This window comes from Dipodomys merriami, unplaced genomic scaffold (assembly GCF_024711535.1).
Source record: "Dipodomys merriami isolate MVZ:Mamm:240054 unplaced genomic scaffold, mDipMer1.0.p SCAF_7, whole genome shotgun sequence".
In the NCBI taxonomy this organism is placed as follows: domain Eukaryota; kingdom Metazoa; phylum Chordata; class Mammalia; order Rodentia; family Heteromyidae; genus Dipodomys; species Dipodomys merriami.
The window spans coordinates 59,579,571-59,606,859 of NW_027206290.1; the positions used below are offsets into that span (position 1 = coordinate 59,579,571).

General features: G+C 42.3%; 1 protein-coding gene across 1 annotated transcript in view; it reads right to left on the reverse strand.

The window, feature by feature from the left end:
• Positions 1-6,004: 6,004 nt before the first annotated feature.
• Positions 6,005-27,289, reverse strand: part of Ism1 (isthmin 1) — a 70,417-nt gene continuing 49,132 nt past the window's right edge. The window contains exons 3-6 of the mRNA XM_070006736.1: positions 24,673-24,937; positions 17,941-18,084; positions 13,918-14,007; positions 6,005-8,204 (exon numbers count right to left, since the gene is read on the reverse strand). Coding sequence (XP_069862837.1) covers positions 7,687-8,204; positions 13,918-14,007; positions 17,941-18,084; positions 24,673-24,937 — 1,017 coding nt within the window. The 3' untranslated portion in view covers positions 6,005-7,686. The remainder of the gene's footprint in view (positions 8,205-13,917; positions 14,008-17,940; positions 18,085-24,672; positions 24,938-27,289) is intronic.

Genomic DNA, 27,289 nt, shown 5'->3' on the forward strand with positions numbered 1-27,289 from the left:
GAAGGGATCCCCAAAACCCCAATGTCAAAAGAATGCCAGGAAAGCTGGTTGTAGAGGGGCATCTAGGAGGCTAGGAGGGTGTTCTAGACAGAGTACAAATGCATTTCCAGCAGACTAAAGCAGTGCTTGTTAAGATCCACTAAGATTCCTTTTCACTAAGGAATGAAAGGCGTACTTCATTCGCATGGTTCTCTTCCATGGCAAATAAACCTAAGATTTAGCCATGACCTTTGAGAAAAATAAACTTAACTTCATAGAAAAAAAATTCCTTTTTCTTTTTAAAGAGTCAGGCTTGAAACTTTTATATCCTTTGAGTCATATTCTTGAAGCAATTGGCTGATTAATTCAAGAAATGTTACTTTCCCAATTCAAACATGACATTTTGAAAATCATCCACGAATTACATGCCTCAAGAATGAAAGGCTTTTCTGTGCCATTTAAAAGGTGCCCCCCCTGCTCCGCTCCCATTTTGGAGAATAATCATGAATATCTATAAGGGTACATTTATAACTCCCAGAACAGATAGAAAATTAGCAAAGTCATAAAATTCTTACCCAACTTTGCTATTGCAGCTGTGTCTCAAGTCAGTCCCTGGCCAATCCCACTACCACTAAAATGATTAAGGATGATGTTATTTTTGCCATCACAGGCAGAGCACTGGTGTTGGTATATTGCCTTTCCAGCTCTCTACATGGATATCTTTTAAAAAAGCACAAAATAGTATCTATATCTAGGCTTTGTTTTGGTAGAGTTAAAAAAAAAACCAAAACACCAAACAGTTGCTAGTCCCATAGATTTGTTCCAGAAATCTTAATTTCTGGTTCCAGAAAATGTCCCTCTTCTTCTAATCCTATAAGATAAAATAATTCTAAATGTTAGAGAAGTAACTGACTGTAAACCTTCTGCCTTCATTCATACTACTGTGGGCAGGACCTCTTCTCATGGCTGTATATGTGTGCATATCCCCACTCCATAATTACTGAGACTAGCCTTTAATTTGTCTGAAATTGTGCAGGCATAATAATGATGACCAACACATTTTTCCATTGGAAATTGTAAATGGATGACAGAGAGAGAGAGAGAGAGAGAGAGAGAGAGAGAGAGAGAGAGAGAGAGAGAGAGAGATCCACTCTGATTCTCACCCCATCCCACTTCCTGAGTTAGTTTTCTATAACTGTGTGTCCAAAGAGACTTAGTGGTTGTGGGAGTTTGGTCACTGTTGCTCTACTGATTTGATCAATGTCTCTCAAATGGTGGTCCTTGGAGCGGTGCTGGTCTGTCTGCAGTCAATAGGAAATACTTCTTTTTTAATTTGCAATGATGTTTTTATAACCATCATCTAGGTACATGTTAGCAGTAGAAGTAATATAATTCACATAAGAAAATTAATTGATTATATACTTTCAGCATTAGCTCACATTGCCCATTTTACTTTCATTTAGCTCAAGACAACATGCCTTGGTTAAGGAGAGCATATAAATTTTTGTTGTTTGTTTTTGTTTTTGTCAGTTATGGGGCTTGAACTCAGGGCCTGGGCACTGTCCCTGAACCTCTTTGTGCTCAAGGTTAGCACTCTACCCTTAGAGCCACAGAGCCACTTCCTGTTTTTCCTTTTTTTTTGGGGGGGGGGTCCGGTTGTGGGGCCTGAACCCTGGGCCTGGGCGCTGTCCCTCAGCTCTTCAGCTCAAGGCTAGCGCTCTACCACTTGAGCCACAGAGCCACTTCCGGATTTTTTTCTTTTTGCTTATGTTCGAACTCAAGGCCTCATGCATGCAAGGCAAGCGCTCTACCACTGAGCCACCTTCCCAGTCCCCCACTTCCTGTTTTTTGAGTGGTTAATTGGAGTTAAGAGTCTCACAGTTTTCTGCCTGGGCTGGCTTCAAACTATAATCCTCATATTTCATCCTCCTGAGTAGTTAGGATTACAGGCATGAGCTACCAGCATCTGGTTTATGACTTTTGAAGGAAAGAAACAGAATTAAATTTTGTATCTTATTCTCCCCTGTATAAAACATCTAGTTTTCCAAACATATAAAAACTATACACATATACAAACTATACACATATCTACCCACAAAAATCAAGAAAAAAATCATAAAAATGTATGAAGGGGGGCTGGGAAGGTGGCTCAGTGGTAGAGCGCTTGCCTTGCATGCCTGAGGCCCTGGGTTCGATTCTTCAGCACCACATAAGCAAAAAGAAAAAAAAGCTGGAAGTGGTGCTGTGGCTCAAGTGGTAGAGCACTAGCCTTGAGCTGAAGAGCTGAGGGACAGCGCCCAGGCCCAGAGTTCAGGCCCCACGACTGGACCCAAAAAAAAAATGTTTGGAGGGATCTGGTAGAATAATTTTCTAGATGTTGAATCTAATAAAAAAAATTGAGTTTAATTTTTATTGTGTAAAAAGCTCAATGGTACTGAAACCCAGTAGAACTCCTAGAAGATTGGCTTATTTTTGGGCAGATCTAGTGACACTTCATCATTGGCTGTGTATGATGGCAATGATACTAAAGTTATATGTAAATAGCTCTTGATATATTTTAAGTCATGAAATCATGGCATGGTTTGGGATCCCCTAGAAGTACCAGACCTGGGCGATTATTCCAGTAAGTACTAGTGGAGAGATGGGGAGTGGGGTCAGGGAAAAGAAGGAAGCCAAACAAAGTAGATTAACAGTATGAGTGACTGGAACTCAATCCCACTGAGCTCTCCAAGAACAGTATAGTATGTAATAGTATAAAATAGGCTTCCCAATAGCACACGTTGAGAGGCAGGTGAGGAACTGTGAGTCAATTGTTCAGTGCTTCTGGGATGATGTTAACTCCTTGGTAGCTTCCGATCTACTTCAGTGTAAGCCAAGTGGGCTCCTGTGCATAGAAGGGCCCATCCGTGCAAAGACATGAAAGAACTTCCCGCTGAAAGTTGACTGCGACAAACAGATATAGCAAGTGCCAAAGGGGATGTTGCCAAAAGGATCAAACATACCTACCAACAGGTCAGTAGCGCAGGTATGTTATCCCAATTTACAGATCAGGAAACTGAGGTACAGCTCTGTAATACCATGTGGAGACAGTGGAGAGATGAGAAATACTGTTCCCTTTGGCTACCTACTTTAGATCCATTCAGAGACCCTTCATCCTTCCTACCTCTGTAATCAGGTGATTGGCAGTCTTTGTGGCAGAGACTGGCTAGAGGCCAGTCACATTTCTTCTTCCTGAGGTCCCCAGTTGGATTCATTTCCTAGTTACCTTTGTAGAATGGTGAGGCACACAGCTAAGCTACAAATAGTGAGTAAAAGTGATCTCTAGTGTTTAGGCTTCTGAAGCTACAAAATGCTTTGCATTTATCCTTTGCATCCTTCACCTTTGGAGTGGGCTGGAATAAAGATGACCTCCAGGATAGTTACATCATGCTGATGAAAAGAAACCACCATCTCTGGATCATTATTTCTTAGTGGATGGCCACTTAACCAGAAATGTGCTCTCTCTTTACTGAGTCACTATGGTTCTGAGGATCACCATAACCACCATTGCCCCAACACGATACATATATGATCTAGTTGACCTCATTATCACTTACTATAATATGGATTTTGAACTTATAAGAGTAGGGACTTTGATTAGTATACTGCTGTATCTATAGTATCAGGAAAAATGCCTTCCCCCTAATAAACACTCAGTAAATAGTTATCCAAAGACTAAATTGTACATGGCTCCTAACAGGCCCTGTGCTAGGAACTTCATGTACCTTATCTCACTTCATCATTATAACCATATGAGGAATATGAAACTTAGGCTGGTTAATTTATCCAGTGGTACCCTGCCAGAAGGTGGAGTAGTGAGTACTGAAATCCAGGCAGTCCAACTCAAGCTTCAAATTCCTGAGCCTTCTGCACATTGTCCATCTGTGTCTATTTGCCAAGTGTATCACCAGGAGCTCGGCAACAGGACCAGAGACAGAGCAGCTGATCCTGAGACCTCCCTCACAGGTAACAATGAGCATTAGGGTTATATGCATTGAGTAAAACAGGACAATGTCTCTTCTTGTCTAGGGAGAAGCTCATTCCTAGAAATGTTGAGCTCCATGCTTCACCAATTTGACCAAAGGCTCAACTGCGCAATCAGAAAACCCTCTTATGTAAAATGAGAGAATTGAGCAGACTATGTGGAGAAATCCAGAGCTGCTTTGAACTCTTGAATCAAGGCAGAGAGAGTTCCCAAAATGGTCTGATCCCAGGGAGGAACAGTTAGAAGGGAAAGAGAATGCAGGAGCTAAGTTTAAGGGTGTGGGCTTCGTGACCAGACAGAACTGGCATGAATTCATTTTGTCAGTTTCCAAATGTTATGATGTCAGGCAGATTAATTAACTTGTTGGGTTTATTTCTTCATTTGAGAAACTGGTGTAATAATACCTGCTTGCTAAGGCAAAGTGATTAGTGAATTGCACACTCAGAAAATTGTGGCTGGTATAGTGTGTCATTTTTGATCCCTGGTGAGAATAGTCACAGCAGATGCTAGAAAGGGTGTGGAGGGGAAAGCAATGCATTTCCCGTCCTTTCTCTCATCACTTCCTTGTGCAGCCGCTAGAGGGCCATGGGTGACCTCTGCCCCCATTGGCATGTTTGAGTGGGCTGCTCAACAGGCCCTGGTAGATGACTACAAAGTGGGCTTTTTCCAGAGAGGCAAAGGAGCAGACTGTTCAGAGAGAGACACTTGGGCAGCTTCCCAGGAGTCAGATGTACAGGTCTGCAGACTGCTGCTCCCTGAATTGGCCCTTATGCCCAAGAATCATTATGACCCATGGGTTGTTCTGGAGCCAGCCTGGCGTGCAGTGCTGAAGGAGAGGAGGGTCTTTTGATCTGATCTTGTAACCTTGGACTTTCCAAAAAATGCTTTTTAGCCCTTCAGTGCATTGGGCTGAGAATTAGCTCATCTTAACAGAGGCAGCCTCTAGCTTAGTAACTAGTTCAACACATTTCCAGAGGCCATCCTGATGATATATGGAAGACCACAGTGTTCCCAGTGAAGAGACTAGCAGACCTTTCCTGCTCCCAATTCAGTTCATTAGGTCAACAGGGTTGCAAATTAGAAGGCAAATAGCCCATGTAAAACACTTTTCTCATTAGTCATTCTCATAATAGTTATTTGTTAAGCCCTTCATAACAACACTTCAAATATGGTTGCAGTCTCTCTGCTCACTTCTCTAAAGATGAGAATTTTCAGAAGATGCAAATCTCTTTACTAGTTGCTTTTCTCTTTCATTTTTCTTTTGTTCTGGTATTGGCTTGAACTCAGGACCTTGCCCTGTACCTTAGCTTTTTTTGCTCAAGGCTGATGTTCTACCACTTGTGGCACAGCTCTACTTTTAGCTTTTTGGTAGTTAATTGGAGGTAAGAGTCTCATGTTCTTTTCTGCCTGACTTTGCTTTGAACTGAGATCCTCAGATCTCAGCTTCCTGAATGGCTAGGATTACAGGGGTGAGTCATCAGTGCCTAGTTCCTTTTCTTACTCCTAGTGAATCATTATGCTCGAATTATAAAGATGCTGTAGGCTCTCTTCGAAGCTGAAGATCTTTCCCTGTCTTAACCCTGCTTTCCCATAGTACTTTATACTTAATCTAAACAAAGCACTTATCAGAAGTTCTTATTGGTGAACATTTTTGTGTCTCCTTCTTATTCAGTTAAGCTTTTTATGTGTGTCATGCTCAACCTCTGTTTGAATATATGTCCTGACCAGGAACACATCACCTGAAAAGTAGTACATTCCATTGCTAGCCAATTCTCTGGGCAAAAAATTGTTTTTCTAGCATTAGAAACCAAATCTGCTGCGCTGACATATGGACTCATTTATTTTCTCTCTGCTAGTTCAGTCTTTAACATTCCTTCAGATGTGAATAAATACTCTCATCCCACAATTAGACACAAAACATAATATCCTATTAGTCATTAACAACAGGTGATTTATTCTAAAGTATGACTGATAAGGGCTTTCCCAAAGAACAGGCGTTTATCAGAACGTTAAGTGTGGAGTCAAGGGGATTAAAGATACCAAGATTATGACATTAAACTGTGATATAGTGGACCGACTACTGAGCTAGAAAATGTAAGGTTAGATCCAAGAAGGTTTATGTTTTCAGAGTCAGTTTTCTCTTCTGGAAAAGGAATAATTCACATGTTCCACTTACTACTCAGAACTTTGTCTGGAAGTGGCCTCCTTCACCTGAGATGTCTTAAGCTTTTGCTGTTACTTGCTTTTCTTACGCTCTGGGTGGGCAAAAAGCCACATGTGTGTTAATGAACTTCTGTTATGTGGGGGCTGGGCAGACACTCTTGGTGCCAATGATGTTATAATTTACACAAGCTACCATCTTGTCAGTCAATGGGCCTTTTATTCCCACCTGGGTTAAACTTTTCTTTCCCCTACCTCAAAATCTTGCTTTTGTACCAGTTACTTATGGTATCAGTATCATAAATCACAGATGCAAGTAACATGTTTTAGTATGATTTTATTATATATTCTCTTTTCCTGGAGTTTTGCAAATAAAAGATTGCATAAGAATCAACTTTTTATTTGTCCTTACATCCTATCATCCCACAGAACCAGGTCACTCACCATTGCTTGATGGATGAGACCCAATGATTCAATAAATACTTTACAAAAATAATGCAAGTTTTCTTCTTTCTTAAACATAAAAAAATTAAGATTTCCAAGACTTCATGCCCCCTCTCTCCATTTTCATATTTATTTACTGGGAATATATCCATGCAGATAAACTTAAAATTTTTTTGAAAGAAAAAATTGTCAGAATGAAAATAGATGATACTAGGTCCATATCATTTCCCCACTTGTTTTGTTTTTTTTCTCTTTGGAAAAGTGCTACTTCTTGCTTTTCTGTCTGAACTTCTGCAGTCTTATGGACCTATTAACATGTAAGCAGAAATTCTACTATTGAGAGACATTTTTAGTAGACTTGTAGCATTGCATCAACATGGGGCTTTTATTGTAAAGCCTACTTTGAACTGAACCTCAGATTTAACTCCCCAAAATTCCTACCTCCCTACCTCCTGCCCAGTCTGAGGTCACAGAAGTTTGGAATCCAAGATGGCAGCAAGGTACCTCCAACTAAATTTAAGGTGGGAATTTTCTCATCTGAACACATCTCCACTGTGTTATTTACTTTTTTAAGGAAATCATTGCAAAGTTCCTTTTCTCTTCCATTCCCTTTAGCCTTTCTTTTTGAACTCTCTCAGAAGTTGATTAGTTTCACGAGGACAACTCCAGAGAAAAGGTTAAGTTTTAAGTCACATTCATATTAAATAAGTTATATATAAAAACAGCTTATAATGTTTACAACTTCAGTCTCTTTCCTCCGTTGCTTCTCTTGGACACATTGAGTGGTGATGTAAACTGAGTCACACCCACCAAGGCACCCAGGACCCTTTTCTGGCTTCTTGGTTGTTTCCCATCCTCTTGCCCACGGTGACTCTAGGATGACCTCTCTGGAGGTTTGTGAGCACTGGACATGGCAGCCCCCTGGGCCTGTGCACCCCCTTAGGAAATTTATAAAAATACAGATGTGGTCTATACAAATATACACATATGTGAATATAAAGAACTGGGCTACAGTTGGCAGATCAGTGCAGGGTGCTTGTGTCCCCAAACCAGACGTGGCATCTCTTCACCTCATCTCTTTAATACTCCCTGGCCTCTTGGAACTGTTTGATGTAGTCCTCATCTGAAGGGCTTTCTGCGCACTTCTGTCCATTGTTGGGGGGCCGGGCTTCATTATACCTGCTCCAGTCACCCTTGCAGATAATCCAAGGCAGGACATCCACTTTGTAGTGGAGCTCTGCTGAGAACTCAGTACTGATGAGATTGGGCGTCCCCGCCCCTTTGCCCCTGGTGATGAGCTGCATGTTGTCGCCATAGCAACAATGCTGGGCAGCCAGTGTGGTACTCTCTAGGGAAAGCATGGAGCGGATGCAGTATCGCGCTGTGGGTTTGTAGATCTCCAACTTCTCCTTGGGCCCGCTGGCATCCTTCCAGCGGAAGTCTTTGTGCTTGATCCGGTCAAAGATGTCTGCGGTACTGTAGGCCACCTCAGTGGGATAGGAGCAGGGACAACTAGGCAGGTCATTGATCACCTTGTGCATATATTTCTTTAAGAACTCACTTTTGCAGCTCATCCATCGCTCACAGCTATCTGTATCTGAAAAAGGATGAATAGAAAAGTTAATAGCAAGAGTTTATTATATGAATAACTGACTGGCAGGAGGACATTGGAGTCAGCAACCTCCCAGATCCTACAAGGACCTGGAAGTACTCAGCCATGAGGACTAGCCTCATCTCCTTTCAATCTGGAAATGTCTTCTTGGACACATATCCTCCCAATCCTCTACTTTATATTATTAACTATTTTCAGGCACACAAAAAAGCAAAGGCAATATACTTATCTAATGACTACCCAGATTCCATCACCTGGATTTAACTATCATTATATTTTCCCTACTTGTGTGCATAATAAAAAAAAACCCACAATCCAACCAGTTAAACAAACAAACAAAAAACAAACTAGGCTGAGCTCATTTTTGTAATTCCAGCTACTCGGGAAGCTGAGAGCTGAGGATTATGGTTTGAAGCCATCCAGGCAGGAGAATCTGTGAGATTCCTATTTTCACTTGACTGCCAAAAAGCTAGAATTGGAGCTGTGGCTCAAGTGGTAGAGCATTAGCATTGAGGAAAAGGAAAAGAAAAAGAAAAAAGAACAAGAAAAAGAAAAGCTCAGGGGTAGTGACAAGGCCCCAAGTTTAAGCCCCAGCATTGGCACAAAAACAAATGATAAAGAACCTAGAATATTTTTTCTAGATAACCAAAGCCTCTTTGAGAACCCCAACACAATGAACAATAATTCAGAACATCAATGAGCATTTCGGACTCCAGTGAAAATCATTCTTTGGGAGACGATTAAAAACATTACCAGCATGGAACAGGAACATGAGACAGGAGAGGGAGATCGTCAATACATAGTCACTCTAGGTATGGGTAAAATAGGTGCAAGAGCAGGGGCTAGTTCTACTGTGGCTGGGAAAGCTGCAGGAAACCCTCTTTATAATTTTCTCTTCAATGACAACATCAAACTTTACTAAATAACTTCATCCTGGAAAATAGCCATGGTGAAGAATGTTTCTCCCCACAACAGATACACACACACACACACACACACACACACACACACACACACACACACACACACACACACACACACACACACACACACACACACACACACACTGAACTTTTGTATCCTTTTGTGTTCTTGAAAAACGTTAACCATAAAGAACTCTTCTGTCCATAGAACTTTGGTGAGACCAGTGGATGCACCTCTATGCTATTTCCATTTACCTGTAATAAGCTCAGGTGTAAAATACTTTTGCTTTTCTTCGCTTAAAAATCATGAGCAGAATGATCTTCCCACTGATGGATCAGAACAAAACACCACTTAACCAATTTTTGATTAGGCCTCTCTCTCCATATACATTGAGTCTCATTCATAGCCTAGCTTCTCCTTAAGAGTCTCTTCTGGAAGTAGTAGCCTCTGGGCAAAAATTATGATTTACTCTTCTATTCCTCCACTGTTGTGGTTTGGATCTTTTTTTTTTCTTAAAGTTTTTTTTTTTTTTATTGTGAAAGTGCCGTACAGAGGGGTTACAATTACGTGAGCAGGGTAATGCGTACATTTCTTATCAAGATATCTGCCACAGGTCCTTGTGTGGAAGGTTTGCACTGTTGGAAGAGGTAGTGTTAGTATAAACAGTTAAGCAGATGGATCAGGAACTAGGAAAGCTCTGGGCTACAAAAAGCCACTCTAAAATCCCAGATGGCTCATACTCTGGACCAATGATTAAGACAATCGTTAGACATTTTCTTTATGGAGCACATTCACTATATCAATTTCAGGCATGTTTAATAAACGATAACCTTCCACTGACAGGGATAAATTTGGAGGGATAAAGAGTATCAAATACTCAAGCGCCTACCTTCATCCTGACTAAGGTCAGGGATAAGACATCACACATCCGAGAAGCAACTGCACAGTCATCAAACATTTCAGGAACCATAGCAGGGAAAGGCTCTAATTCTGTACCATCCTACCTGAATTGGGTGATAAAAATCTCTGACAGCTTCACTGCAATGGATCCTTATCTGAGCTTCCCACCTTACAGGCCTGGAAGTGAACTTTTGCTTTTCTAATAAATCATTCCCTAATATCATCTTATCCTCTGTGGGAGCTTAACATACAAGCAGGGGTGGTTGCTTGTGGTGTGGCTGGTGGAAGGTAAGCATTCCATCTCCCTTAGTGAGTTATAGTGGATAAGAGGAGGCATATGTTAGGAAGCCAACCATGTAGGTGTGTGTGTGTGTGTGTGTGTGTGTGTGTGTGTGTGTGTGTGTGTGTGTGTGTGTGTGTGTGTGTGTGTGTGTGTATGAAAAGGTGGTAAATACAAAAAGTTGGTACTCATAAAAATGCAATAGCATTTATGGTGGTGGGACACATCTGTATTCCAAGCATTGAAGAAGCGAGGCAGGTGGATCCTAAGTTTAAAGCCATCGTGAAATACATAGTGAGAACCTGTCTTAAAAAATGTGTTGCTGGGCACCAGTGACTCACGCCTGTAATCCTAGTTACTCAGGGGGCTGAGATCTGAGGATTATTGTTCAAAGCCAGCCTGGCCAGTAGAGTCCAGGAAACTCTTATCTCCAATTAACTATAAAAAAGTTGGAAGTGGAGATGTGGCTGAAGTGCTAATGTTGAGCACAGAGGCTCAGGGATAGGTCCTTGGCCCAGAGGTCAAGCCCCAGGACCGAAAAAACAAAGTGATGTGTTAAAAATGCTAGTCATTCACAAATCACAGACTAGGTTAAGGAGCACGTGGTTCCTGAGTCACCGAAGGTCTGTAAGGTGACCACACAGGTGTGTGTGTGTGTGTGTGTGTGTGTGTGTGTGTGTGTGTGTGTGTGTGTGTGTATGTGTGTGAGCACTGAGTCTTGAACTCATGGTCTCAGCTTTTTTACCCAAGGCTAGTGCTTTACCACTTGTACCACAGCTCCACTTCTGGCTTTTGGTAGTTAATTGGAAATAAGAGCCTCATGGACTTTCTTGTCTAGGTTGACTTCAAATCATGATCCTCAGGTCTCAGCCTCTTGTAAGTAGATAGGACTACTCAGTTTTTTCTTAATGGAGTATAAAGTAGTAGCTCTCTTCTAAAGTTCGGGTGGAGAATAAGTGGGAGGTGATATGAAGTGCACAGACCAGTGTACAGAATCCTCATTCTGTACAGCTGAAATAGGCTGAGGAACCTTTCAGCTCTGAGTTTTACGATTCCGCAACTGCAACCTCCTGTCACAATGAAAGTCCCAAGCTAGGCAGTGTCTAGGAAGCCTACAGGATCTCTCTGAGAGGGCAGCGGCTTTGGAGACAAAATTCCCAAGACCACAGATGGTGGCTTTGCATTTCCCATCTGAGGTGGGAGGTCACTACAGTTCATGTACCCACAAGACATCCATTGACTTGATTTTACAGTTTATCAAATTTGTGCAGCTTCTTCAGTGCATGGGCATGTTCTCAAGCTTTACAAATCGTAACTCATTGGAGTTCTGCATATCTATGAGATGGTGCCATTTTGTAAATCAAAATAACCTAAGGCCATTCTTCATCCAATAACTTGACCTTGTGAAAGTCAAGTTTTTCTCGTCTGCGATCTGCTCTTCTACATCCTCATCTCACATTGTTGTTCACCCTGGAAGGTTCATCTGTGTGGTCCATATCATGTTGACCCCTGACTTCTAGCTGGGTTGAACCGATGGCAGGATCTGGCAATAGGCCATCGTATTTACATCCTCAGCTCCTTTCTATCTGACTTCATCCTTCTGAGAGCCAGGACTACTGTCCCGTGGCCCTCGCTGTGGGCTCTGTTCCGGGCTTCCTTCTTGGTCCTCTCAGATGGGCAGTGGCAAGCGTTCCCCACCATTGCTAGTCTTGGTCTTCTGTACAGCCCTTTCTTTGTTTCCATCCACCCTGCAAGCAGTCTTTTTATCCAGTGTTTCCTCAGTGTCTATTTGAGTGAGTCACATTCTTTTCTGCCTGACCCTGATGGAAGCACATGTGTTCAGCCCTGTCATCCTCAGCCACAGACTGGGAGTGGCCTTGTGCATCTGGATTCAGCCTCTGCAAAAGGCAAGAGGCTGCCTACCTAGACAGCCTTGGCTGCACTTCCATTTTACACAGAATTCGTGCCTTTCTCGTCTTTAAATGAAACGCTGGTAGAAGGCTCTGTTATATGCAATTTGTATGGCATGTATGAGGTGAGGAGTGAGGCGGAGACCTTAGTAATGTACCGTTTCCAAACTGCCTCCAGTTTGCCTCACAGACGTGTCTGGCTATCTTTATTTTCTAAAATAAATGTTTGTGAAGCATTGCAAAAATAGAGCTATTCTAGCAAAACCCTGACTTGTATTCTCTTGGAAAACCAAAATGTCTGGCAGTACTGCGGGTCAAGTTATGGCTGACCTTTTGGATGAAGCTTGGGGACTTCGTTTTGTCACAGTCCCCACCGCTCCTATGGCACCTGATGTTGTAGGTGATTAGGGGCTTGATTTCTTTTGCTGGCATCATTGTTTACATTCTTTGTTATGTATTTTAAAAAATAGAATGTTCTATGTAGATCCTTGGTGGACCCAGATAGTCCTTTAAGGAGTTCTACGTAGTTACATCACACGTAACTATGAAATCCAGAGGGACCGAGGCCATTTCACTTTTGGATGAAGAGGCAGGGCAGAAGTAAAGGGGTTAAGATGGAATTTTAGGGGGCAGAAGGTATCTTAACCCCATGAACTTACATTTTTTTTTTTAAGGTAGCTTGTGAGTGGGGAGAGGAAAAAAGGTAGGCAAAGTCAGTCATAATATTATATGTGAAAATGGAGCTAGGTAAATTGAGAGGATGAAAGGGAGGGCATTGATCAAGATCCATTGTACTTCTAAACTGACACATTGACTTGAAACCTCTTGTACAGCTACTTACAGCTAATAAAGAAAAAAAATAAAATAATTTGGGGCTGGGAAGGTGGCTCAGGGGTAGAGCGCTTGCCTTGCATGCATGAGGCCCTGTGTTCAATTCCTCAGCACCACATAAGCAAAAAGAAAAAAAGCCAGAAGTGGCGCTGTGGCTCAAGTGGTAGAGCGCTAGCCTTGAGCTGAAAAGCTGAGGGACAGCGCCCAGGCCCAGAGTTCAGGCCCCACAGCCAGACCCAAAAACTAAAAATGAAAAAAAATAAAAATAAGTAATAAATACATAAAAAATAAAAGCAAGATTGTACTTGAGCAGATACTTTTGGTTTTGTTTCTTCTGGCTCTTGTTTTTTGTGTTAGCACTTTCTAGAAGACAGGTAAGGAGTAGAGCAGAGTATACCAAAAGTTTATGGGAAATTCTTGCAGGGAAGGAGAGTATGTAATATTAAGAAAATCTCCTCTTTCTCCCTTCTGTTCTTCTTGTGGAGAACCAATTTTACTGGGGATGCTGGGTGGGGGGCTCTCAGGGAGAATGGGCTCTACAAGGCTTGAGGTCCTGCCATGGGTTGATCCTATGCAAGGGAAGGGCGTGGCTCCTATCTGCCCTGCTGTGGATAAGGTGCTCACCCAAGCGCATGGTTCAGTTTGCTGTGGGAGGGAGGGAACGAAGGAGAGCCTTGTTCTTTCTTGCTCTCCATATACTCAATGAACAAGAAATATGTTAGGGGAACTGGAACCCAGAAGAGTAAAATGAAATATTGCCTCAGATCCAAGGATGGCAATGCACAGGCACAAGGAATCTCTGAAGCGCTAAATCAATATTTGGATTGAAAAAAGAAAAAAAAAATCTCCTTACCAACTTCAAACAGTCTGGTTGCATTGAACTCCTCGCTTCCCGCAAGCAGACTCACTTCGGTGGCTGCTGTCCTGAAAGTGTCTTCGATTCCTAAACACAGACAAGAGCACATTTTCCCCCCTTAGTTATATGGAAAAAAGCTACCCCTCCTCAAATCAAAGACAAATCCACTTAAACAAAGCTGCTTTTGTATTCATCCCTACTCGTGGGCAGAAACCTGCCAATAGAGGAAACAGTAAAAAGCAGGTAGTAGTGTATAAAATATATTAAAACTCCAGATACCATTTGCAGCATGAAATCAGATCCAAATGTGCCTGAATGAATTCCTCAGGATCTCACTCACTCAGCCTTAGAATAAGGATTGGGTAGTATGGGTGGGGGGAGGGGGAGAGGAAGTATATATCAGGGTTGCTGACTGTTGGCATCAGAGAAACTAAACCAGGCACAGTAGAACTAGTAATAGTTTGTCTTCAGTGACTGGCTGACATTTAAATCAATATTAGCTATGCAAAGCTGGCCAAGCTATTTCATTTTTGTGTGCCTTGGTTTTCACATCTCAAAAATGGGAAGAACTATGTGATACTTCCTCCCCCACAGAGGTGAATGAGTGAAACCAACTATGTGTAAAGTAAGCATTAGGAGCAGCTCTCATTTCTCCATTTATTAATTACCTAGCTCTGTCTCAGCATGCAATAGGCCAATGCCAAAGACCAAACATCTCATGTTCTAGAGCTTTTAACCTTTTAGATGCTTCAGAAGCAGGTTATTTGTCACTTGCTCTAAGAAATTGAGCTTAGCTTGCCTCAAATTTCCCAGCTTCCCCAAGCTCCCCCCTCAAAACAAATAGTGACCGCATGGTTTCCTTTACAAACAAGAGCTTAGTGTAAGCTACGAAGAGGAAGGAGTGAGGGACCATGGGACTTTGGTTGGCAAGCCCTGGTTTCCTTTCTGGGCATGTCTTGATTTCCAGGAACTCCCTCTGATTTTGTGTGAGGCTCCTCAAAACATATTCACAGGGATGATGCAGGAGACATAATTTTGCCCTGTAATAACTATGAAGCCAGGATTCTTTTTGGCAAAGCTGAGAATTAACAAATCAGAGATCTTGCAAAAGGAAATATCCCTGCTCCAAAGGAAGCCTGTAAAGCTGGAAGGAATGGGAGTGGAAAGGCAGAAAGGATGGAAGGAGACCAAGCGAGATGAGTAGAACACACATGGACAGGGCTCTTGTTCATGTTGTTCTCAGCAGTGTCCTCCCCCTCCCCCCTTCCCCCCCTGCCAAATCCCATTCAAAATGGTGGCAGAGAGCTTTTCCTGACAGGAAATCTAAATCCAGGCCAGGAGTCTAGATCTGGAAGAGAACCAAATCAATCCCCACACCCCCCTATAAGCAAGGAACTTTTTTTTTTTTTTTGCCAAGGGCCATTTGGCAAAATGGCCCTAAAAATTATCAATACAGGCAGATGGGCAGAGGGCAACCAATAAAAACATAAATGTCTGTCCCGTCAATCCAAATGATTTTCAGGGCTGTATATGGCTTTCATCTGGGTTAGTCCTTACCTCTAAATACCTGTCTATATCCATGTGTGCCTAATACTAATACGTTTGTATCTGATAGAGGTAGAAGAGTTTAATGGTTTCAAACATGGATTCTGGGGGGGTTTAAAATCCTAAAATCAGCTTGCATTCACATCCCATAGTAATAATTTATTGCTGGTCTATTGTCTCAGTTTCCACAGATGCTGAATGGAATAATAAATTCCTAATTCATGAGGTTATTGTGAGGATTCAATGAAATAATACATATAAAAGTTATGAGAAGTTGCTTCCTAAGTACTCAAAAACCTTTATTCTTTACCATATTTTCCATGTTTTTCTTTTGAACTCCTTCATCTTCATCTTTTGAATCTCTTCCTGTCTTTCCTTCCTTCCTTCCTTCCTTCCTTCTTTCTTTCCTTATTTCCCTCCCCCTCCCTTCTTCCCTTCCTCTATCCTTTCTTCCCACTCTCCTCTCTGTCCTTCTTTCTTTCCCTCCCTTCCTCCCTCCTTCCTTCTTTCCTTCCTTCCTTCCCTCCCTTCCTCCCTCCTTCTCTTCTTCCTTCCATCCTTCCTGCCCTTCCTCCTTCTCTCTCTCCTACCCTCCTTCTATCCTTCTTTCCTTCTTTCCCTCCCTCCCTCCCTCATTCCCTATCTCTCCATTCCTCCTTCCTTCCTTCCCTCCCTCCCTCCCCCTTCCTTCCTTCCTTCCTTCCTTCTTTCCTTCCTTCCTTCCTTCCTTCTTTCCTTCCTTCCTTCCCTCCTTCCTTCCTTCCTTTCTGTCTATGAATCAAATCCAAGATTTCACATATGCTATATAGAATTCCACACAGATCTGCACACCCAGGTAGTATTTTCTTTTGCTTCACATCATCTTCTTGATACATTTCTTCATAATTAGTATCTTCTTCCTTGATGAGCTTCCTATCCTTTCTTCCTCCTCCTCATGCTATTATTTGTTAGTTTGTTCTTACCCATCTAAATCCCACTGACAAGACTTCCAACTTAGTTCATCACAATGAGCACTGGAAAGATCAAAGAAAGCATCTTGGTAGTTGCTCCACACTTTAGAAATCTTCATGGCTGACACAATGCCAGGAACCACCACTTCTTCGATTTCAGCCCTATTTTCTATGCATGCCCTTTAGCTGGCATACACATTCATTGGGACCAATAATTCTTCTCTCCTCAGAAACTTCTTTGTGCTTCAACTTCTATTTTGTTCCACATATCTTTGGTTTGAGAATAGAATGTCTAGGGGTAGAAAAAGGAAGTCTGGGGTGTGGGGATCAGATTTTCTGTCTCTGAAATTTCTTTCAAATGAAACCCTTTGAAATGTGTGGTTTCTTGAAAAGGCCTAAGATATTATTGTAGGCTGGATTCTAGACTCTACCTGGAAATGAGAACACTTGGTAAAACTATAGACCAGGAGTTGATAAGCTTTTATGTAAAAGGTCAGAGGGTACGTAGTTTAGGCTTTATGGACTACTAATGATCTTGATTGCCTGTCTGCTTGTCTGCCTCCTCCTTCTCTTCCTCTTCTCTTTGCAACTTTTTATAATAATGTATAAGCCACATACAGATAGGTCACAGGTTAGACTTGGCCCACTCCCCATAGCTCGACAAACCATTAAGAATAAGTCACAATTATTCTCTGTTAATATGATCCCTCACAAAACTGGCAATAAGTTTAATTTAGAAAGTACTGACAAGGGCTGGGAAGGTGGCTTAGTGGTAGAGTGCTTGCCTTGCATGCATGAAGCTCTAAGTTCGCTTCCTCAGTTATCACATAAACAGAAAAAGCCAGAAGAGATGCTGTGGCTCAAGTGATAGAGTGCTAGCCTTGAGCAAAAGAAGCTCAGGGACAGTGCCCAGACCCTGAGAGTTCAAGCCCCAGAGCTGGCAAAAAAAAGTACTGACAATGCAGCATAAAATCATAACTGAATGCTAAGTTGTTGCCCCAGTGTTGCTCCCTGCCGAGCCTTGGGCACTTATCCCTCGGGATAAGTGTGGTGTTTGTTCAGATAGCCATTGACTCATTCATGTAGGTTTTCCTGTCAGACCATAAGTGTCTATTTTTGCGTGTGTCTCTTCAAGTCATAACAAATCCCACATCTGATTAAGCAAGTTCAACATGCTATTGGTCCTTCTGGTCTCATGAACGGTAAGATGAAGAAAACCCATCAAATCAACCCATGAAACTTATTGTCTCTTGTCTCGGACAGGTCAGAAGTCTCATCAGGAAAATGGTTTTAAAAAGTCAGTTTGAGGCAGATGGGGAGAGAATGACGGAAGGAGGGGTATTGATCTAGATGCACTGTATGCATAAATTGACATGTGGAACTGAAACTCCTTTGTACAACTACTTAAAGGTAGTTTATAAAATGAAAAGCAATTTGAAAAGAAAAAGAACACTTCCCTCAGTTTTTAAATATAAGTGAAAAAGCTTTTCTTTGAAGTGGGAGCTACAGCCCTGAGAAAACTCACCTGGGCAGTTTGGACGGTCGCAGGTCCTGGATTCTGTTGCTGTGCACGCGTAGCCACAGGACCGCGTGCGCTTCTGGTTACCATTCCCACAGGTGACGCTGCAGACAGACCACAGACTCCAGTCACCCTCACCATCCGTGGAATCTGCAAGGGAGCCAGGGAGATGGTCACCAAAGAGTCTAAGTGTTCTGCTCCCCACACCTCTGCCCAAAGAGTTCTGCCTCAGGAGTCACAGCTCAGAAAGGTTCCATCCCGAGCATCGCTATCAAGTAGTCCTCTGCATGTCCACCTCCATTGTCCTCACTGTCAGAGGGGACAAGGTGATAGCTGGAGCTACCAGGTTTGCAGACCCTAGGTGTACTTTCAGGACCCAGCTCTGTGAAGCTAGAGAAGCTTAGGGCACAATGATGATTGGTACCTGGCTAGGATCTGATGTGCCCAGGAAATGCTTCTTGAGAATGTACATAGACTGCAGAGAGTCAGGTCATGGAATAGCATAGTAGGCAGTCTCCAAAGAGGACCACCATCTTTGGATGAAGGTTGAAAAGGGGTAGGCTGCCTTTGTGCCTGACAGCTTCCAGTTTTTGCTCAAGGAAATCTAGTCACTGTGAGAGAAGCACAATCTAAACCTTTGAATTACAGGATACCACCTGGAAGAGATTCTCATGAAGGACCACAAGGACATGAAAGGATGAAGTTTTCCAAGTGGAAGTTGAAGGCAGCTGATGATACTAGGAGTATGTAGACTTTCCAGTAACCTTATTTGGACCCTTAAGTCAGGAAATTTTGAAAAATAAAACAAAACTGCTGTGTGCGCGCGCGCATGCGCACTACTCCTGGGGCTTGAACTCAGGGCCTGAGTGCTTTCCCTGAGCTTTTTTTTTTTTTTTTTTTTTTGGTCAAGCCTAGTCTCTGTCATTTGAGCCATAGCTCTGGCTTTTTGGTGATTAATTGGAGGTAAGAGTCTCAAGGACTTTCCTGCCTAGGCTGGCTTTGAACTACTATCTGTGGTTAGGATTATAGGCATGAGCCACTGGTATCACAGGCATAAATTGCTGTTTTCAGATATACAGTTCAAAATGCTTTGTTATGTATTGCTAGGAAACTGATATATTAATGGTAAAACTAGAAATGTCTTTTGAGGTTAATTATTCAATATTCATCCAATATTCATTGAGCTTGCATTGTATGTTAAATACATTTAAAAATTGATATACTTTGTAAATTTGTTTTTTCTTTAAGTAGTTGTACAAAGGTGTTGCAATTCAACATGTCAGTTTGTGAGTACAATGCAGCCGATCAATGTCCCCCCCTCCTATCATTCTCAACTCTCCCAACCCCATCCATCCCCTTGATTTACCTAGTTCCACTTTCACACATACATTGAATATTATGAATTCATTTGCCCACCTTTTTTCTTGTATACACAATTCACATATATATCATTAAAAGAAATTCTCAGAGTAAGAAAGTGGCGTCAAAACAATGCATGTGCTGGGTGCTGATGGTTCATGCTTGTAATCCTAGCTACTCAGGAGGCTGAGATTTGAGGATTGAGGCTCAAAGCCAGCCCAGGCAGGAAAGTCCGTGAGACTCTTATCTCCAAGTAACCACCAGAAAACCAAAAGTGACCCTGTGGCTCAAAGTGGTGGAGCACTCTCCTTGAGCTGAAGAGCTCAGGGACAGTGCCCAGGCCCTGAGATCAAGCCTATGACTGACAAAAAAAAAAAAAAAAAAAAAAAAAAAAGAGCATGCACAAAATGAGTAACTTACAGAATATGTGAGATGTTGGTGAATGGTAGACCAGGATTGGAGGGTGGCAGTGGGAGATGAGTGGGAGAGATTGGAACAATATGAAGACTGACTTCCTCTTAGCAGAAATAAGAAGTCCTGGAGGGGTGGGTGGGGGAGGGGCTTGTACAAGGCCACCAGGAAGTTTGGGCTCTAGCACGAAGCCCTTAATCTCTAAAGCAAGGCTTTTTCTCCAGCACCTCCACTTTTTTATAATCTCTCCAGATTGATGCCCATCTTCCAATAGCCTCGGGGCCTCTGTTGGTGCCAAGTATGAGGTCCATAGGCATGTGCCTTGTAGGATAGGGGTATTCTCCATTCATAACAGGTTGAGGTGGTTGTTATTATGTAGGCCCAGCAAGAATGTCATCCACACGTTTCCACCTGAACCGTAGGCTCTGTGCCAGCCTCCCGGGCTATTGTTTACATGGCATCCACTCTGGATTCTCTTTGGGCAAGGCCTGAGTTGCTAAGCCTTCTCTGCACACTATGCAGAATTGGAGTCAGGGAGATACTTCCTGCTTGTGTCTTCATTGCTAAGTCTGAACAGAGAGTTTGCTCATACCTCATTTGCCCCTAGGGACTCTGTTTTATTTTCCTTAAAAAATAAAATTTGAACTTCAGCTGTTAAAAACTACTGCATCATGTAAGGGAACTAGGCTTCTTCCTCCTCTTACTAGCCTCCATCTTGTAGGACCTGAGATACAAATGGCTTCCCAAGGGAAAAATCATTGAGGTGGGTAACCTACTAATCCCTAATTTTGACATCTATTATCTTGTGATAATCTTCCCCTCCTGCCCCTACCCTTCCCTCATACCATAGATGTACTTGAAACAATCACAGAGTTGCAAGTTTGATGGGGAGAGCATCTAGGTACTGTGCATTAAACCACATGTACTCATCCTCCATCCCATTATATACCCATCAGTACGGCTAGATTTTATTTAAAGGAACAATATCCCTGCAAGAAGTCTGAATTTTTATGCTCCTAAAATGGGGAAGTCGGAATTTTTAAAACTTACTAATTTATAGTAGAACTCATCTCATTTAAAATGAGACATAATCCAATTATGCCAAGTAGTGTCTTGCTTGGCTTTATCAATGCAATGGGGCCTCAACCATCTGAAATCTCGTGCAGCATTTCCTTCCCATTACAGTTACAAAGAAACTCATTATAAGACACATGAGAATTTTTGTATGAGGTTGACTTCTTGCTTTGATTTTGTGCATTTGAATGATTAAATGTAAATATGGTATCAGATTACACAGAAAAATATAATGTCCCATAATTTCTCTCTTCATATTCACTCTCTTGGTTACTTATTTCTTGCTGACTTCTTTTGGCCAATGGGAATGTTACGATATAGAGGTCTGGAAAATGCTAGTACTTTAAGACTTGTCCTTCCTCCAGGTGTAAGGAACTTTTGCACCACCTAGTGAAGAGCATCTTGGAAGAGTAAAGACCTGGAAAAGAGAAGCTCCAGCCACCTTGGCATCCCTAACTCTCTAGGTGAGGATTGCAAATGAGGCCACTAGAGACCATCCAGACCACCAGGCCAGCTCGGCCCAGATGAACAGTCCAGACTATCCACAGATGAACATATGAGAGCCCATCTGTTCACCAAATGCAGGGCTGCTTCTTGCTCAGGAAGCACTCTCCTACCTCTGTTTTCTGTGTGGTTGGAATTATAGGCCTATCCCACTGCAACGGGTCCTTGGTGACATTTCTTAAGCATCAAAAATGAACTCTTTAAAATATAATACAAAATCCTCTTCAAATATGTTCTCTAGCTAGCTGCCACTTTCTGAGACTATCAAGGATTTATTATTATTGAATGGCTTTTCTCCATGTCTTTGTTTCCAAAGTAAACTTTTTTCTTTAAAAAAATAAAGGATTGCTTAGAATTAGTCATGAGTGTCAGAAGCTCATGCCTATAATCCTAGATGCTCAGGAAGCCAACTTGGGCAGGAAAGTCTGTGGACTCAACTCCAATTAACCAACAAAAGTGGAAATTAGTCAGAAGTAGAGCTGTGGCTCAAGTAGTAGAGCATGAGCCTTGGCCACACAAAAGCTAAAGGACATTGTCAGGTCCTGAATTCAAATCCTAGTACTGGCACACACAGCAAGAGTCCTTTGATTCTTTTTTTTTTTTCCTTTTGTCGGTCGTGGGGCCTGAACTCTGGCCTGGGCGCTGTCCCTCAGCTTTTCAGCTCAAGGTTAGCACTCTACCATTTGAGCCACAGTGCCACTTCCAGCTTTTTCTGCTTATGTGATGCTGAGGAATTGAAGCCAGGGCTTCATGCATGCAAGGCAAGCACTCTACCACTGAGCCACCCAGCCCAAGTCCCCTGATTTTTATACCCTTGTTAATCATGTTTATTGAGGCTAGCAAAGAAAGCAAACAACATTGTAGGAAAAGCGATGTGTCATTTCACCACCCTGAAGCCTCCTTCACTCACTGGTCTAGATAGGTCTCCTAGGGAAGGTCTTGGGGATTTTTTGTATGTTTCATGTGATGAAAGGTCAGAAAGAGGATTTTTGGCTGGATCAAAGCTTCAAGGGCAAGAGTCCTTTCTGCGATAATAAAACACACTTGTTCTTATTCACTCACTGACAGGGAGTATGGCTCAGAGCAGAAAATGAGTGTCAACAGCAATAATCACGAAGATAATAATGACAAGAAGAAACAGTTCCTGGGAACATTTCTGCGATGTTTTGGCAGCCCCTTTGTGGGAAATCAAAAAGTTCAAGAAGGGACGAAAATGTCCACCAAGTACTAGGCTGAGAGCTGGATTTCAACAATGCCACTTGAAATGGTAGATCCATCATCTTACAGTGTCAGGGAAGTGACACACATCTGCCATCCCAGCCATGGTGAGAAGCCTAAACTAAGAGGATCATGGTCCATATGTGTGTCAGGGAAGAAGGCAAAATCATATTTCAAAAATAACTAAGCTGGAGCCTGTGGTTAATGCCTGTAATCCTAGCTACTCAGAAGACGAAATCTAAGGGTCACAGTTTGAAAACAGCCTGGGCAGCAAAGTCCATGAGGTTCTTAAACTTGAACTCAGGGCCTGGGTGCTGTCCTTGAGATTAAGTCCCATGACTGTCAAAAAAAGCTAAAAATAGGGGTAGAGACATGGCTCAAGTGATACAGTGCTTGCCTAGCAAGTATGAGGACCTGAATTCAAAGCCCAGTGTGACCCCCCCCAAGAAAAAAAAAAGAAAAAGAAAATGCTGGCTACTTTCAAAGTAATTCCTCTCAGAAACAGATGAATTCAAGTTCCTCTGGGAATACTGAAGTTTTCACAAACTTGGCTAGAAGGAGTGGGGAATTCTCACTGCTCCACTAATAATCGACACACACACACACACACACACACACACACACACACACACACACACACATACTGGATAGATATATATCTCTATCATGGTATTATTTTGCCCTCAGTTGATTTTCTCCCTTGGTCTTTAGGTTGGTGAGATCCTCTTTAGAAAAAGATTATATCTCTCTTGTGTTTACATACTTATCAGCTAGCATAATGACAACCACCAGGCAAGCTCTTTATAACTATTGGTTGAACAACTGAATGATGTGGCTGGAAAAAATGGCTTGCTGTTTTGGAAGTTGCCTAGAATCTTCTATTAATATGTAGAAATGACTCCACAATACATAATTATCCAAGTGATCTGAGTCTTCCTCCTCATGTACTTTTCACTCCTAGATCTGCTGATGAGAAAGCCATAAGTTCATCATGATGATAAGTGCATTTCTAAGAGATAAATGTTCTTAGAACACACTAGCTGAATTTCCATGAAGGCTGTCGAGATTCTTGCTAAGTGTGTTTCCTCTCTCTCTTGGATACCCAAAATATCCTCCCCAGCCTCCCTCATCTATAGGTATGCCCTAACCAACAGAATTTGAGTAAACATGCTGTGTGTTATTATTACCAGGCCAAGTGTGTTAAGAGTATGTGTAACCTCTCTGGGTCCCTCTTCTTCTTAGCTAGATGAAGAGCATCCATGGAATAATAGCTGGTAAAGTTCCAAGATGGAAGGAGGAGGCTGGATCCATGAGTGACTGAGTGGGCTTGACTTCCCCAACCTTTTGTTCTCTTATCTCAACTCAAGTCACTGAATTTTGATGCTTTTTTGTTACTTTACCTTTCTTAGTGACAGGGGAAGCTAGCAATTCCAATTTAGAATCTTAAACTTTATTTTCCTGTTTTTTTTTTTAGTTAGTATCTCTAAATAGCTGTGCACAGGGGTTTTGATTTAGTATGTTCGTTCAGGGGTACAATGTATCTTGATCAGTGTCACCCCTTCCATCATCCTCTACCTACCCCCCTCCCCCACAGCCTCAAGCTTCCTGGTTCCATTTTCATGTGCACACACCCAATATTTGGACTGATTTCACCCATCCTTCCTCTCCATCCTTCTACCTGGGGAGGTCCTTCTTTGACAACCTGAGACATACGTGTTGACAGTAGATTCCCCTGGGCCACTCCACTGCCAGTATCAAAGGGAACATGGTTGTCTGACCAAAGGAAGCAGCTGCATACACCTCTTTTAAAACTGATCTTTAATATGGATGTTTGTGGCAAAATACAAGAGAGATAACTTAATAATCCCTCCATTTTTGAGAAATGCAACAAAAAAATTGAGGGACAGAAGAGACAGAAAGAACCCAAAAGACCCTAAAAAATAATCTCTCCTCTGATAATTGGGATGATTTTCAAATTATAGTCTTTCCAGACTAAAATGTGGTTGCTGGTGTCTCCTTGGGACTACTGTGGACCAGATCCTTTATGAGGTATGTGTCACAGAAGACCAAAAGCCACATATTGTAAACTAGGTTTTGTTTGGCTCTGTGTCAGGCCTCATTATCTTCATTTACTCTCCCCACCAATTTTATAATATTGGGTGGTAAACTCACCATATTCTGGTTGCTCTTTGGTTTCAAAAGTCCGGTGGCCAGGGGCCGGACGATCCCACCCCCTGGGGGAGTTGAGGAAGTTGCTGTCATCTGAGGTACTGTCGTACTTGTAGTCCTGGTCCCCACTGTTTGCCCTCGCCAAGGACAAGGACCTCTGCCACCATGCCCTCCAGTCAGGGGATGGGACTGGCCAGCTTGGCTTATTCTCCGGATGTTGATCTTTTTCTACTTCAGAGTCTGGACCGTCGACCACCTCTATGGTGACCTGAAGAATTCAGAACAGGCCAGGGTCAATATGGAGTCAACAGCCTCCAAGCCGTGACCCTTAATAGTAAAGTCTGAGAGAGCTGAAGGAAAGGATGGTTGCATCCCTCATGAAGGAAAACTAACACTGCATGGTGAGAGAGAATGGAAACATCCAAGAATAGCCCACATGAATTCTATGACTAGATGGAACATATGACCTTGGGCTGGGAGCCAACAAGGTATTACTGTCTATACTGTTGATAGCTAAGCTGCTGTGAAGCTTTTCATTCAAGAGGCAAACATGTACTATGTGTCCCTAAAGTGGTATAAGAATAATTATACTAAAACATAATTATTACTGAACACTAAATGTATCAGGCAGTTTTAAGCTTCTATCCATATGAGTTTATCTAATCTTCCAAGCAATTCCCCAAGATCTGTATGTGTGTGTCATACTTTTGATCAGCAGTTGGAGTCCATTTCCCCTCACTTTTCATCTGTGATTCCCTTGTGACTCACTTGGTCCAGTTTAATGGGTAGGTGGCTAGGTTTTAGAGGATATACAAGCTTCTATTTTCTTTCTCTTGGAACATTCCCACCAGTATGTAAAGTAGCTCAGCCTGGATTACTGCACTTATAGAGACCATGTAAAGAGACAGCTTAAGTTGCGGAGATGTGAGGCATCTCAGTCAGGCCCCAGTCATGCTACTAGGGCCATCTTGGATCCTTTAATTCGAGCTAAATTACCACCACCAGTGATACCATCTGGAACCAGATTTCTGACCCATAAGACCATGAATAATCCAATAGTCATGGATGTAGGCTAAGAAGTTTTGGGTGGTTGCTATATAGCAATGGATACCTTTTTATAACAAGGACATATACCAACACTAACAGCTTATCTAATGTCACAGAGTGAGTAATTGACAGAGATGTGGGGAGTCTGGCTCCAGAGACCATGATCTTACCAACTTGCTACATTACCTTCCAAAAAGTAGGTAACAGAAGTATGGTTCCTTCCTGAGCCTGAGGGAATAATCGGGTTCTTGAGGTAGTCTAGATGCCACAGGGTATGGAAAGATGTGAAACCCTTAAGACCAGGCTTTCTCTGCTATGATTTTTTACTCTTTGCATAGTCCAGACCCAGACTCATGGTCAAAGCAGATGTCTCAGAGTTAAGGTTAAAACTTGTTCCTTGGAGTGGCAAAGCCTACTTTTGAAGTCTGTCATAAGGCTGGAAGAATGCAGCCTCTTGGCTTTCAGAGATAATCAACATAGAGAAACTTGTTTAAAAAATGTAGTAAAAGACTCATTGGGTTCCTTTGGCCATCACATTGCTCTTGCAACACCCCTGGATGAATTACGTGCAAATGAATCAGAAACATGAGCTCCAAGTAATCAACGCAAGATGTACTGGGCAGATGCATTCTCAGTTTTGCCCTGACCTGACATCTGAAGCGATGCTAGATGCTCTGCCAAGTTACTCTGGGGAGTGCCCATCTCTGAGACAAACATCTTCCTTTTGTGGAACAGACAGGTTTGAGTCTTGCTCAGTTTGACACTTAAAGTAAGGTACCCAGTGAATGCTAATCCTAGGTTGTGGTTTCTTGAGTTCCAAGCCAGGGTCAAGAGAGTAGACTTCAATCCTAGAGTCTACTCAGACTGTGGCAGGCCAGATACATCTTTCTCCCTTGTTGTGGGATTCCCAGAAAAGCATTATCCATTTTACCTCACATCACCACCATTACCCTAGTCTTGTTGGTGTCACTTGCATATTTGTAAATAACTTATGAAGCTTTCAATCAATCCTCCAAAAGAAGTCTTATATTATTGCTGTTTACTATGATGAATGATTATTGGAGAGTAATTATGACTGGGACCCACATGGAACTTTGGAAGGAGAAGGGGAGATAGAGTATAAGAGTATAGTGGTATGGGAACAGCCAGTGCCAGGAGAGGCAATAACGAGCCTTTGGAGTCATAACCTTTCTCTGTGGCTCTGTCCCCTTCTGGCTACAGAGAACCACTGAGCTGCTACAATCTTCTGCAAGGCTATTAAGGGTCTTGGAGGGGAGAGGCTGCCAAGAGCTAGGCAAGCCTGCAATTATGGTAATGAAATCAGTCTCTGAGTTGTAGATAAGGGAGAATGTGCCCAACAGCTTTGGTATTCCATTTGTATTCAGTCTGGAGTCAAAAGGATTGCTTAAACAAAAAACGTGCCCTGCAATTTCTCCAAGCTGGGAATAAAAACAATTCCATGTTTCAAGCTATTACCGTCAATACGATTTTTTTTTCCTTCCTAAATTGCTGCTCAGATCCAAACAAAATAGATTTCTTAGCTGGCCAGGCAATGAGTAGCAACATACAAATT